The 15,688-nt window shown below is 33.8% G+C and overlaps 1 protein-coding gene across 5 annotated transcripts in view; it reads left to right on the plus strand.

The window, feature by feature from the left end:
* The window catches only part of LOC106867878 (zinc finger protein ZPR1), a 28,616-nt gene that overhangs the window by 7,424 nt on the left and 5,504 nt on the right, over positions 1–15,688 (plus strand). For 4 of the 5 annotated variants that reach the window (XM_089352735.1, XM_089352736.1, XM_014912936.3 and 1 more), the window contains 11 exons: positions 192–353; positions 2,715–2,799; positions 4,680–4,750; positions 5,589–5,675; positions 6,048–6,088; positions 9,322–9,403; positions 10,304–10,378; positions 11,906–11,972; positions 12,477–12,637; positions 12,997–13,107; positions 15,069–15,158. In XM_089352735.1, the coding sequence (XP_089208861.1) occupies positions 192–353; positions 2,715–2,799; positions 4,680–4,750; positions 5,589–5,675; positions 6,048–6,088; positions 9,322–9,403; positions 10,304–10,378; positions 11,906–11,972; positions 12,477–12,637; positions 12,997–13,107; positions 15,069–15,158 (1,032 nt within the window). Of the gene's footprint in view, positions 1–191; positions 354–2,714; positions 2,800–4,679; positions 4,751–5,588; positions 5,676–6,047; positions 6,089–9,320; positions 9,404–10,303; positions 10,379–11,905; positions 11,973–12,476; positions 12,638–12,996; positions 13,108–15,068; positions 15,159–15,688 lie in introns of all 5 variants that reach the window. The other variant, XM_089352734.1, reaches the window with a different exon arrangement.

The raw sequence follows: 15,688 nt of genomic DNA on the forward strand, positions 1-15,688 counted from the left end.
AATTACAGTAAATTTATTTTTGATCTGCTTGCAAACTTGGTATTACTTCTTTTAATGTTGTGGAAGTGTAACTGTATATATAGTAAGAAGTTGATGAAGATAATTCTACTATTCTAACACTAAGTTTTTATTGATAGGTATACAAATTCAATTTGAATAATTATTGATATGTTAAAAATCTTTTGTACCAGGGCAAAACCAAAATCTTACTCACTAAAATTCCATTTTTCAAAGAAGTGATTATTATGTCATTTAACTGTGATCATTGTGGATTTCATAACAATGAGCTAAAGCCAGGTGCAGCTATACAACAACTAGGTGTGCAGTACAAAGTTCGAATTACTTCTAAGAAGGTAAGAAACTGTATTTTTATTATCATTACCTGTTAGTTATTATTCCATACAGATTATCATATAAATGGCTTTCATTACAAAGTACTTGCTAATTTAGCTCTTCAGCAGATAATATGAAGGTCAACAAACACTGAGTTCAACTTTGCTTTCATCCTTTTCTAAGGTTGATAAAGTAAAGCACCAACCAATTACCAGGTTGATTATATTAACTGTACTCATCACCAAAATATGTAGCTTTGTTACAATGTTATAAATCACTTCAGCCATTTACAAAAAATGTAAACATTTTTATTCTTTAAGACTGAATAGTTCTACATATTTACTGCATATTCGTAGTTTTGTTTTCAAGATATATTTCCTTAAACCAAAGTAGAGCAAGAAGACTTGTAAGCTTTGCTATTCTGCTACATTGTGATTTTTAAGAAATATAAATAAATAACAAATAAAATTGCTTTTTTTTTTATACTCTGTTGCCAAGTTCCTCATCTTAGTGTTTTGAAAATATACATTACTTACTAATATAAGTATCTTAATCAGGAAGCAAGAGTGTAGAGAATACAATTAAATTACCTTAAGCAAGGAGAACACAGTTCAGTGTGGCAGAATTTGAAGCTAATCAAGTGTTTGTGGTAATTTTTGATTCAATGATTGTTTCCTTATGAAAAAAAAAAAAAAAAAAAAAAAAGCACAAACTGGTTTTGAAGCTAAAATTTCATTTTATTAGAGTGACTTATATGATTTGAATTATTAACAGGCATAAATGTTGCATGTCTTAATGCATTTTGTGACATTAAGAAACATGCTTCTATTATTAAGTGATCATATCTGAGCTGACTGGCAGTAGTCACTTCCAGCTTCAAATGGGATTTTAGCCTGTTTTCAGCTAGAATAGGTTCTTTATGAGTTTTTTTTTTTTTAAGTTTGCATTTCAATATCACTTACTATTTAGCCCTTCAGCATTCACATTATTTTGTCAAATGTAATGGTTATTTATTCACATTGTTTTGAATTCATTGTGCATTATCTTGTAACTTTGAGAGCTTGATGAGGTAATTGTTAATTTTTAAAATGATAATGAAGGGTTGGTGTTAGAGGCCAGATTTGACCAGTTTCAACATAAAACAAGTAGAATATTTTGGCTGGATACAACTAGTGTAAATGTTAAAGGGTTAATATTTTCAATTTTGAATGTCACAGAATACAACTGTATCATTGCTATCCAGTGCTCCCACCACTATATACCCAAGTTTTCACCACTCACAACATTCCCCTCCCCCACTCTCGACTCACACTTCTTTGGCAATGCCCTGCCACTTATATTATGACCTCCATACCTCTTGGGTGTACCCTGACACTTGCCACCATCTCTCTCTCCTTTTACTTGACCATCCCATTTATATTCTCATCCTGGTCCCTTGTGAGTTTGCCTGGTATTTTGCCACCATCTCTCTCCTTCTCCTGCTCTTCTCTCATGTTGGGTAACCATGTATTCCCTTTACAGTAGCACACCTGTTTCTGTCCTCATTTCTCTCTCTCTCTCTCTGGCTGGGTAACCATGTACCTCTGCTTCAGCAAGACACCTGTTTCTGTTTCCTCTGTCTCACTATAAGCTTTCATCATCTGACACAAGATTCTCTCTTCCAATGCCTCTTCCCCGCTCAAGTTACTTGGTAATCCTGCTAGTGTTGGTGCCACTGAAAAAGCATCCAGTCCACACTTTAAAGTAGTTGGCATTTGGAAGGGCATCCAGCTGTAAAAACCATGCCAAAACTGGTCTCACCTGTGCTTGTGCCATGTAAAAAGCACTCAGTCCATTCTGCTGGGTGGTTGGTGTTAGGAAGGACTTCCAACTGTAAAATCCATGTTGAAACAGACACAAAAGTATAGTGCAGACTCCTACCTGGCCAGCTCCTGTCAAACCATGCCAGTATGGAAGGCGGATGTTAAACAATGTCGATGATGATGACAACTGTGTCACAACACATAGCTGTTTGGTTAATAGGTTTGCTTTGCAATTTAGTGGTTTTGAATTAGATCTGAATATAACAACCTGTTCAAGTCTTTTCCTACAGTTTTGAATCAATCCTAGCCTTGCGAGGCAAAATGGGTTGGCAGAAACTATGCAGAAGCCTATCAAATGGACTGTGCTTCTTAAGTGGTAGATTTAATCTGCCACTTAGCTTGACATCACCACTCACTCTTGCAATAAAAACCTAAATGTAGAGTACATGTCTGACAATGAAAAAATTTCAGCTTTAATTATATTTTCTGCCTTCATCAATTGATATGTATCCCTAGTCAAGCTCTCAAATACACCTATAAAAGAATATTAATTGTTTAATTTTTCATATAATGTTACAGGATTTAAACCGGCAAGTTATTCAAACTGATTCTGCTACAATAAGAATACCAGAACTAGACTTTGAAATTCCACCAGGGAAAGGAAGTGAGTAGCTGTTGACATTGAATCAAGTATTCATGATTGAATCAAGTATTCTTGATTGAATCAAGTATTCTTGATTGAATCAAGTATTCTTGATTGAATCAAGTATTCTTGATTTGAATCAAGTATCCTTGAATCAGAATTGAAACTTGGTTGATTTAGTATTGAACCATTTCCCTTCTTCATCAGTTCATCGGTTTTTCTTACCTTTAGTATTTATTTCCTGTACCGCTGGACTGGCTCTCGTGCCGGTGGCACGTAAAAAGCACCCACTACACTCTCAGAGTGGTTAGCGTTAGGAAGGGCATCCAGCTGTAGAAACTCTGCCAGATCAGATTGTAGTCTGGTGTAGCCACTTGGTTCACCAGTCCCCAGTCAAACCGTCCAACCCATGCTAGCATGGAGAGTGGACGTTAGATGATGATGACGATGAATAGACAATTATTCACAGCTTCTTCAAGATCTTTATTTTCAGTTTGATTTAGACAGTTGTGCTTCCTTCTTGTATATGTCACCAGCTGTCTGAGAGTAATTCTTTAAGAATTTCAATATTTTCTCTAATTCTTTGCTTTTTGTCATCATCTAATAACATTTAATAATAGTATCTGCAAAGAATAGGATAGATGAAGAATAGGGAAGGAAAAGACACTGAAAAATTCTTCAATAGATTTTTTTAGCACATTTACTTTCAAAATGAACTAGTGGACACTTGTATGAAAATTTCATTTATATAAAACTTCCCTGTATATGTTACTGATGTTTTAGCTTATAAAACAATACTCTTCCTTTGTATTAAAGTATTTTATACAAATATGATGGGTTTTCTTAAAAACACATAGGAACAACCACCTGTATGTGATATATAGACCACTATGACTGACTGCAATATTGTGTTTCAGTTGTCTGTTCAGTGCTTTGAGCATTTCAAGGTTAGTGTTTAATGCTCAATATTCAGAAGTTCATGTACAAAAGAAGTATGTTTATGAAATTGCAAATTACACATTGAAACATTTTCAATAAGAAAATGCTGCTCTCTGGGACAGCATGATCATAAGATTTTGTACTATGGGAAAATTTACTCTTAAATTGAAAGAACAACCTACTGAGCCTACAAAATTAATGTTTCCTGTACTGTGTATACCCTGGTTTTTAGAAGAAAAAAAAACACATCATGTGCTTGTAAAGTGGTAGCTAAAAAAGATTTCTATCAGGAAGGTCATCTGGTCATAAAGCAATGTCTCATAGCAAAAGCATATGTAGAGATGGTGATGATAATGTATGTTATTGAAATGAAAGTAAGATGTAAATATAAAACCACTAAAATGTTGAAGGAAAGCAGCTCCTCTCCATTTCAAGATATACCTGGAATTCTAGAAATTATTTTAATGTATTGATAAGTCTCCATAGTTTCTGTTTAGTCACATAATATCTTTTAATGTATATTGTTCACTAAATATTACAAGAACATTGTAAATTGTTGGTCAGCTAAAATATCATCAAAGAGGTTATAAAGTAAATTTTGCAAGTTTGATAAAAATGAATATTTCTCAACATAATATCATATTTATAAATATCAACAGTTGAAGGAATGGAAATAAGTAATGGAGGCTGGGATGTTAGGCCTCACAGATAAGATTGTGCTGAAATGCGAGGCATGGCAATCTGCTATACTCCATATGTGTTTAATCTTTGAATATATAGAAAAACTAACATTAAAAGATTGGTGTTGATAATAACAATGGTTGTGAATCTAAAATTATTGTTCATAGTGTTTTTTAAAAATTTTTATGTTTTTTTTTAATTAACTTCTTATTAAAGATAATGCATTGGATTCAGATGTTTAGCTGGTTTTCTATAAACATCTCTCATAATCTCTGTTGCAGGCATAACAAACATTGAAGGTTTGATAGCAAATGCAATAACAGGAATTGAGTTCCAACAACCCCTCCGAAAAGTAAGTTATTACAAATTTAGACTCTTTAAAAAAAATTTTTCTCTTTAATTTTGAAAGGTTATCTGATGTTTCTTATATTTTCCATCTTTGGTTGAAATTATAATGAAGTGAAAGATAGTGATAATTGATAAATTGATAATCATGACAGTGGTAGTATTAATAGTGACACCTACCACCATCATCACAATTCATCACCATCTTCATTAAGGGTTGCCTTGTTATCTGGTCATTAATTCTTCTTTGTGTTTTGACATTAAAAATTATGTCTTATTCTTACTTAATCTTAACCCATATATACCAAGTGATGTTATTTTATTATTGTTGTAAAAAAAAACCTTTCATTTTCTTAATCTATTTTAGCCATGTTGATATTATACTTAATTCAGCCTTCTCAAATATAGAATTAGTTTAACTGAATAAATATTCTAAGATATTGTGAGATATTTCTTGATCTGTTTCATAAGAATCTTCAGAAAGGGACAGTTGAAAGAGAAAACTGCAAGGTTACGTGTTTTGTTGAGTTTCTTATAAATTAAAGAGATAGTTTTGATATATTTCATATATTACATATTAAAACAAACTTAAGGCAGAATTGTTAACTTATTAGACAAAATGCTTAATGGCATTTCTTCTTCCTCTTTGTGTACTGAATTCAAATCTTACTGAGGTCAACTTTGTCTTTCATCCTTTTGAAGTTGATAAAATAAGTTGTAGTTGAACCCTGGAGAGTTGATGCAAAGGATTTAACCACTTCTCTAAAATTACTGGCTTTGTATCCAAATTTGATACTATTGTCTAAACAAGCTTATTTTATCATATTTGTTTTCTTTTTCTCTAGATACAACATCCTGAATTAGCAGAACAATTAGATGCATTTGTCATTAAGTTGAAGAAACTTCTTGAAATGGAAGAACCATTTACACTTGTAAGTATTAAAAAAATTATATATGAATAATAATAGAGGTTACAAAGACGACTACATTGAGTGAGTTTAAGTGAGAAATGAATAGTATTAGCTAATCGAGAAGGGTTGAACATTAGAAGATACAAAGGGAAAAATATATTTAATGGTAGATCATTGATTGGAATTTGTTTGAGAATGTGTAGTTTACCTAACAGCTGAACTACATTTCTTAGCTCTGGTTATGCAATATTTAAGTGGTCATGGTGTTTATGTATACATATATGTACTTGTAAAGCATTAAAAGCTATAACGAACTTATGTATATTTTGTGTGTGCTATCTGAAAAATTATATATTTTTTAAGCAAGTATTTAATGAATATTTTTTATTTCAGATTATTGATGATCCCAGTGGTAACAGCTTTGTGGAGAATCCATATCCTTTAAAGATATACTCTTTTCCTAATGATACATTTTCTTAGGAATCATTTCAGAAATGCTATTTTCCTTTGATTTCCTGCAAAAAACCTAATCTCTAATAAACATAACTTCCATTAAGCAAAGATGATACATAAAATTTCCATCTAATTGGTTTAAATCTATATGGTGATTAATATCCATTATTCTTGTGTCAGCTTGCCTGTGATACCAAACATCCTGAAATCTTATGCAATTGCCACTACCACAGCCACCACCACCACCGTTATTCCCCATGTTTTGGTCATTCTCTGTCACAAGTACCTTCCATTCAGTATTTGTTATCTATTCATATCACATGTTAGTGCAGTTACTTCCCCTACCTATCTCAATCCAGATACTCAACTAACTAGTATTGTGTCTTTCGTACAAGCTATACATACAGCATTTTACTCAAAAGAGATGTGAATCACATTCCTCTCTCTTCCCCACTCTCTCTCTCTATATATATCCAACCATATATTTATGTCCATTTCACATGTTTACATGTGTTGGAGAGGTTGTAATGCTCCATGTTAGCTACTGTTTGAAGTTACTGCCCTTGTAGATATGTTTGATGGCCATGTATCACTTGTACCTTTCATTTTTGACTTGATTTCTATGCTAGATCCCTTCTTAATGCCAACTACTTCATGGTGTTCTCGGTGCTTTTAACATGGCACTAAAACTAGAGAGGTTATGATGTCCTCCATTGTACTAAAAATGTCTTCTCACTCCCACACTGCCATTTTACAGAGTGAACTGGGTGCATATAGCTCGTGGTACAAGCACTATTGAGATTGCATTGTACCCTGTGAGATTAATGAGTCCTCACTACTCTATGATGAATTTGTCTACTCGAGGTAAGGTGAATGGAAGAGCAGTAACGACAGAAGAACAAAACACTCAAGTGAAGAGAACTGGAATATGATGGTAGAAACTGAGTGAGAGGGATGAAAGTCTGGTAGAGGGGATGAGAGAGTGATAGATAGTAATAGAAGTAGATAGAAAGTAAGAGGGTGTGATAGTTGTCAATAACAAGAGGTTTGGGAGAGAGGGTGTGATAACTGGCAGTTATAGAAAGGGATATGGTAAATGTATTGGGGTCAAACAAATCCATTGCAATCCCTTATACAGTGATCTCATGATAGGTGAGAGGGGGGAATGATAAGGGATTATTGAATACGAGTGGTGGAAGCAAGGACTAGAATCGAAGGGCCTTAGAGTCAACCTAGCTAAAACCAAAGTCCTAATAAGCAGAAAGGTAGACAAAACACAAACCACTTCAGGTAGATGGCGCTGCTCAATCTGCAGAAAAGGCGTAGGTAGAAACTCCATAAGTTGTACCCAGTGTAAGCTATGGACACATAAGAGGTGCAGCAATATCAAAGGAAGGCTAACTAGCAAGATAATTTTTGAATGTGGCAGATGCTCAGGAGCAATAAACACTGAAAATGTGCAGAAAACAACCTTTGCCACATTCCAGGGAGAAAAACTAGAAGTAGTTGATAGCTTCCACTATCTAGGTGACGAAGTTAGTAGCGGGGAAGAGTGTGCTGGGATGAGATGGTGAAGCACGACCTTTGAACTTTAGGCCTCACCGAGGCAATGACTAGTGACCGGGACCTTTGGAAATATGCAGTATGTGAAAAGACCCAGCAAGCCAATTGAGAGCATAATCTGTGGCCTCTGCCAGAAGTGTAGTCAACTCACTTATTCGTATGCGAAGACCTGTTGAGGCAAGTGAATTGAAATCGAAATTGAACCAAATTTGACGACTGGCACCCATGCCAACCTCTCCTTCATTGGACACTAAACACTGCTTGCGAAGACCTGTTGGGACAAGTGAAATCGAAATCGTAATTGAACCATATTCGATGACCGGCACCTGTGCCAGTAGAGTACTAACAGCACCGTCCGAGCGTGAACATTGCCAGAGCAGCTGTCTGGCTTCTGTGCTAGTGGCATATAAATAGAACCATTTGAGCATGATCGTTACCAGCATCGCCTTACTGGCACGTTAGAAAATCATTCGAGCAAGGTCATTGCCAGTGCCGCTGGACTGGCTCCTGTGCAGGTGGCACGTAAAAACCACCATTTTGAGCGTGGATGTTGCCAGTACCGTGTGACTGGCCCGAGTGAAAAGAGTATTAGACAGGAAGCATAGTATAGCAAATAGAAGAGAGGAAGAGTGATAGATAAGAGGGTATCAAAGAAATGGGGAGACAGGTGTAGACTCGACAGGGGTATATTGGATGAGAGATCCAAATGTGGATATAGATACATTATGCATCCCAGCCTCCCTCACTATCATCATTTTGAACTGTTGTTTCATGGAGGTGATGACAAATGATTGAGACCTCTGGCGATTTCCTGTGCTTGAGAAGACTGTCAAGCCCAGTGATATCGTAGTCGTGGACAGAGCCAGTGACATATAAAAAAGGCACTCACTACACCCTTGGAGTGGTTGGTGTTAGGAAGGGCATCCATCTGTAGAAACCTAGCTTACCAGTTCCAGTCAAACTGTCTAACCCATGCCAGCATAGTAAATGGATGGTAAATGATGATGATGAGCTTTGTGACAGTTACATCAGGAGTGATCAAAATGCTATAAAACCCTAATTGCTTCGTCCTTTGTGTGGTAGACTTAATATGTCACCTGTTTCAATGCCAGCGGCTGGCTTTTAGTCAAATCCACTATATTGCAAGCATTTGGACCATGTCTCTTGTCTGAGGATAGTCTGATATATTGCTGCACTAATTGTCCACATGAATGAACAGACATCAGGCATGAAGAACTTTGAACTCAGAACCTGGAATCTTTATTCAAGCATAGTGTATTTAGGATTACATTATTCAATGTGTCCTCTTCTTTTTTCTATTTTTTAGAAGAGTAGGATGGGATTGCTAATTCTAATTGTAGAGGCTCTTCTAGTCATGGTTCATAGGTGCTAAGTACAAATTTTGTTAACTTTGGGTAGATAGAAATGAAAGTCATATTCTTGAAAGGATAAAAAAATAACTATTGTTCATTTTACACTTTTGTGATTAGTATAATAAACAAACAACATTTTATCATCTTAATGCTCATTTCCTTTGTAGTATGTATTAAATATACTCAAATACATATGGCACATTTTTCACAGTGTACAGTATTTATGAAAAGCAAATCTCTCTTCATTCCATTTATTGATCCTTAATCTACTTTTCCACTCATGCTCCAAACAAAGATACAGAAATGGTTGTGCACAACTTTAAAAGGTCTGCTGAACAGAATGTATCACTTGGCATACCAGTGAGTAATTTTTATTTCCACTGATATTTATATTCATAATCATCATCATCATCATAATGCCCACTTTTCCATGCTTGTGTGGGTTGAATGGAGCTTATTGAGGCAGACTTTCTATGGCTGGATACCCTTCCTGCTGCCAACTCTCACCTGTTTCCAAGATTATTTACCTTAAGGCTAGACATGTTTGCACAGAATATTGCAAAATGATGACATTGCTGGTGTGATAGTAACACTTTACAACTGTCACACAATATTAAGACAAGGAGATACAAATACACACATTCACACTTGCAAACACACACACTCAAGTGATGGGCTATTTCTGTATCTGACTACCAAATCCACTCACAAAGCTTTGGTTGACCCAGGCTATAGTAGAAAACACCCAAGGTGCCATGCAGTGGGACTGAACCTGAAACCATGTGGTTGGGAAATAAACCTCTTACCACACACTTTGGATCCTTTTGTTATGCTTAAGTTGTTCAGAACCTTGTTACTGATATTACAATGTACTTATTGCTCAGTTGTGCTGGTCAGCCTTTTCTTTACATTTTCCTGCAAGGAGGAGTGACCAAGCCTTTTTTGCAGGCTTATTTATACTATTAAGGTCAAGTAAGTTTACATTCAGCTTGAATTTCTTCAGGTTTATAGCAGGGTGGGAGACATGAGACACAATGGCTGCAGTAAGGGTTTCAGTGTATTTTAAAGAAAATATAACCTCTTTTCATTGTCTTATGATTTAGAGGAAATACTTTCTTGAGTATATGGAAACTTTTGTTTGAGAAATTATTATTGGTGATATTGTTGTTGTTTCCTTTTATTTGATACACTTTTCTCTCTAATTTTTTATTGTATATCATTGTAATATTTCTGTTTCTTTGTATTACATATAATTTATAGCCTGAAGAAGATGATCGGAGTGTTGTTGCAAGTGCTGGAATTCCTGCTGACAGTACTTTGAACCTTAAAGATGAGGTATATAGAAATAATTCATTACAAAATTAAATTTCAACACACTTTATATAAAATTTCTTATGCAAAGATCCTAAATGTGTGTGTGTGTGTTTACACCAGTGTTCAGGAAATTTCCTTCATCCTTGACCCTGCAAACTACCTCCTATTAATATGCAAATCACATACATACAATTCTTCTCTGAAACATATAACATCCAGCTCCTATCTTTTCCTATCCAGGCTACATCAGTTCCAAATTTTCTTCTGAAAGGAGGTGTCGTTTGTTATTTAAAATCTACCACTTGCAGCTATTTTTGGTGAAAGTTTCATCTCCTGATTATGTTAAATTTACCTACTTTATTATTTTAAATGTCTTTCCCTTTTTAGTGACCACCTACAGCTTCTGCCTTGCCAATTCCTTCAGTGTTTGATTTTGAATGCTTAACCTTTGTGGTTGTTATCTCTTGAGAACTTTGACAAAAAAAAAAAATATTAATTATCTTGATATCAAATGAACACATTTAGTATTGACCATATTTAGTATGAGATTTTTCTGCCTTTGGGTTCCATCAATTTTTCATTTCTAAATTTTCCCAGCAGAAGCTGTCCAAGTCACAATCTTTGAATGCTGGCATACTTTAGGGTTCCACATTGTTGGTGGCAAACTGGCAAAATCATTAATGTGACAGACACAATACTTAGTAGCATTTCTTCCAATTTTTTAGGTTCTGAGTTCAAATCCGACCAAAGTCAACTTTGCCTTTCATCCATTTGGGGTTGATGTAATTGACTTTCCCTCTTCCCTCAAAGTTGCTGGCCTTGTGCCAAAATTACAAAGAATATTGTCACTTCTAATTAAACATATTTCTGTGCAAATGATGCCACAATTCCACCCTTCACTTCTCCATAACCTTGTCTATACAAACATCATCCACATTTAACTTTGTTAGCTCCATCCACGTCAGCCCCACTTCTATGAGCAATGAACTTCAAAGGTTGTTATGTCAAAGGAAGCATGATGAACTTGTCTCATTTAATAGCATCTAAAATATATAAAAGAATTCACCAATTTAAAAAAATTGGAAGCCCAATCATCTTTCCAACATACCATCTCTTTTCTTTCTTTCTTCTGTTATTGTGACAGTTCCTACTCTTCTGAGCTATCAAGTTGTGTATTACTCTTGCCCACACCTACTTAAATGCATCAACCTGTTCTTTTCTTGTCATTCTTACTGTGGCTTACACCAGAAACCTCATATTAAATGATATGGCCAATTCTTCCTACCCACAATTATAATTTACAAGAAAGTGAGTATGAGAAAGTATGGACAGAAGATTAGGATGGGTGGGTGATAAGTTCATTAGGGTGTGAGAGTAGAGCAACAGATGTTTCTACTAAATATTTATTGTCTAAAATGTTGTTTGAAAATTATTATTTGTAAGAAATGTTTGTATTTTGAAGTATTTTCTTGTGATGATATTTGGAAACGAAGCTTGTGACTGGCTTGACATAAATTGATATATTCTGTTATATTTCTTTTATTGCAGGTGTTATCCTTTGACATAAATTGTCCTAACTGCAATGCATTGTGTTCTACTAACATGAAATTAATCAGTATCCTTTTATTTTAATAAAATTTAATTAAATATTTCCTTTTCTACATTTGCTAAATAGCTAAAGTTTATTAAGTAAGATATATTTTACTAAATAAATATTGTGTTTTATTCTGGTGATGAGTTGCATTTTAGAATAAAGGCTAATGCATAAAGTAATAATTTTTTCTAAACATTGCAAAATATTATAGAGAAAAGTGAAAAAGTAAAGGAAAGAGGAAAAAGTAAAACAAATATGGCATTAATAGAAGCAACAGCTAAAGAGCAAAACATTTTTTCTGAGCCTTACAACTTTCTTTTGGAATGATAGTTAAGAGGATTATTGATAAAAATAGTTTTGTAATCTGTCAATATAAATTATGCACACATATACATATATACACACATATATAGAAACTCACATGTTGATAGTGTTGAAGAAGCTATTACAACTTTTACAAATTAAAAATCTTTCTCTGAAATAAATAACTGCTATTTGTTAATGCCATCACCTTAACTCTGCTAGATATTCCTCACTTTAAGGAAGTTGTTATAATGGCTACAACTTGTGATCAATGTGGCCATCGTGATAATGAAGTTAAAAGTAGTGGTGCCATAGAACCAAAAGGGAAACACTTGGATTTGAGAATACGAACAATTTCTGATCTGTCTCGAGATGTCTTGAAGGTATACATTTTCTTTGTTTTTTAATTACTTCTTTAGTTTTCTTAATGTAATTTTGAGAATTTATTCTCATTCATTGATTGAAATTAATCTTTATCAGTTTTTTAATTTTATTTTAACACTCTGAAAACGTTGGTTGTAACATTTTGTATGAAACTGAATTTAGAAATTTCCTCTTTAGATAACTATTTTCTGACATCACTTTTAATATAGCTATCCTAGTTTATTGAAATATTTAATCACGTAAATGAGTTATGACATGTTTTCAAATATATAAAATTGTTTTACTTGATGATAATTCAAAATATGTTTGCCAATTATTGCATCTTTAACTAATGATGAATTGCTTTTGTCTATTACAGAGTGAAACCAGCAGCATTTCTATTCCAGAACTTGACCTTGAAGCTACGATTGGTTCTTTAGGAGGAAAGTTTACAACAGTTGAAGGTTTACTTACTGATATAAAGGACTCAGTAAGTCAAGGAATTTTGTTTTACTTTTACCAAATGTAGGCTGAAAAATGATTTACAATGAAAGAAATGAAAGTATACTCTTTTATACTCTTTTACTTGTTTCAGTCATTTGACTGTGGCCAAGCTGGAGCACTGCCTTTTAGTCGAGCAAATCAACCCCAGACTTATTCTTTGGAAGCCTAGTACTTATTCTATCAATCTCTTTTGCCGAACCGCTAAGTTACGGGGACGTAAACACACCACCATCGGTTGTCAAGCGATGCTAGTGGGACAAACACAGACACAAACATACACACACACACACACATATATATATATATATATATATATATATATATATATATATATATATATATATATATACGATGGGCTTCTTTCAGTTTCCGTCTACCAAATCCACTCACAAGGCTTTGGTCGGCGCGAGGCTATAGTAGAAGACACTTGCCCAAGGTGCTACGCAGTGGGAATGAACCCGGAACCATGTGGTTGGTAAGCAAGCTACTTACCACACAGCCACTTCTGTGCCTATAGTGTTTTTTTTTAAAATTTTTTTTTTTTTTTACCACTAAATCAAATGTCAGCCAATGTAAGTACTGTACAAAGGTGATGTTTTAAAACTTAAACCTTTCTTACGGTGGATTATACTAGATGGACATAAGCATAATTTTCTTCAGGAAATATTAGAATATTTAAAGAAAGAAAGAAAACAAAACTAACTTAATTCTTATCTAAATTTTTTTTTATGGATTTTCTTGTAATCATGTATATCACTAACCAAGCAGTTTTTATGAGAAGAATTTGCCAAAACCTCATTACTTTTCACAAAGCTAACATGGGTTAGACAGAATTCATTGACGCAAATTTTCTGTGATAAGGCCATCAGGTAAGGCTAAGTTGCCTTATCTATTGTAAAACTCCATCTGTTTCCAAGCAAGGTAATATATATTTTCTCGTGATGAGATGTGGTTTCACAGAAGACTGGAAATAAATGGTATTGCTTGTATAATGGTGATGCTCATTTACAACTATTGTGTGATGCCAAAACTGGAACACAAATGATGATGACGGTATATGTGTGTGTGAGTACGTATATATATTTACACACACGCACACACACACACATACATATATAGGCAGAGGTATGGCTATGAGGTAAGAAGCTTTCTTCTCAAACACATGGTTCCAAGTTCAGTCTCACTGTGTAGCACCTTGGGTAACTGTCCTCTACTCTCCTTGTGAGTGGATTTGGTAAATGGAAACTGAAAGAAGCCTGTCATATATATATATATATATATATATATATAAATATTTACATATGTTTATATGTGTGTATGTCTTTGTCCTCCACTACTGCTTGACAACAAGTGTTAGTGTGTTTATATCTCCATAACTTAGTGGTTTAGCAAAAGCGACCAATAGAATAAATACCAAGCTTTAAAAAAAATATAAGTACTTAGGTTGATTCATTCGTTCAACTAAAAATTCTTCAAGGCTGTGCCCCAGTATAGCCACAATCTAATGACTGAAAAAGATAAAAGAGAATATATATATATATATATATATATATATATATACACACACACACACACACACCTTATGCCTTCAGTTTCACCACTCTATTGATGTTGTTGATAATTTGCATAATGGAAATGTATATATATATATATATATATATATATATATATATATATATATATATATATATATATATATATATATATATATATATTAAGCACTTAACACCACTTTTTGTATTTTTTGCTAAACACTGAGTTGGTGATTTGATGGGATTATATAATTTTGAACAAACAATTATGTAATCCTGGCAGTTAATTTGACAAAATACATAAAGCAAATAACTTTTCTGTATTTTATTAATGTACACACTCACACACATTTGTAATTGTATGCAGTTATCCACTTAAACATAAATTCATGAATATTTCTCTTTTATTCTGAAGCTGTCAAAGAACAATCCCTTTTGCTTTGGTGACTCTGCTCAGGAAGATACAAAAGCAAAACTGAATGAATTCAGTAATAACATTTCCGAGGTAAGTTTTTAATTTTTAATAATTTACCTATATTTTTGTGAATGTTCCATTAATGAAAAGTTTCTGTTCAGTAAGACATATTAAAAAACTTAGGTTCCTGTTAAATTGTATGAAATGTCTCTATCTCTAGACAGCTGGTAACTTTGAAGTAAAACTGTTTCTAGCTTTAAAGTAAGACAGAAGCAGTTTGTAATGGTGAACATTTTATGACTGTTTTACTATTTGCTTTAAGTAAATAAAAATTGAAAGCTAATACTTGTTATTCTTTGCTATTAAATTAATGCTTATGATACTTTTATTCTTTTATTAGTTTTAGTCATGAAACTGGGGCATTGCCTTTTATTGTAAATTACATCAATACCAGTCTTTGATAGTGTGAACTGTGTATTGTGGTTCATGAATAGGAGCATGTAGTATTGTGAGATTGTTTTCTTGCTATGCACAGTCACTGTGTTTTGGTGCTGTTAAAGAGATTAAGTTGTCATATCTTTTAGAGTGCACATGGGTTATTAATTGAATGAGTAGGTCCA

The sequence above is a fragment of the Octopus bimaculoides genome, chromosome 5 (assembly GCF_046866305.1).
Source record: "Octopus bimaculoides isolate indiv1 chromosome 5, ASM4686630v1, whole genome shotgun sequence".
Taxonomy (NCBI): Eukaryota; Metazoa; Mollusca; class Cephalopoda; order Octopoda; family Octopodidae; genus Octopus; species Octopus bimaculoides.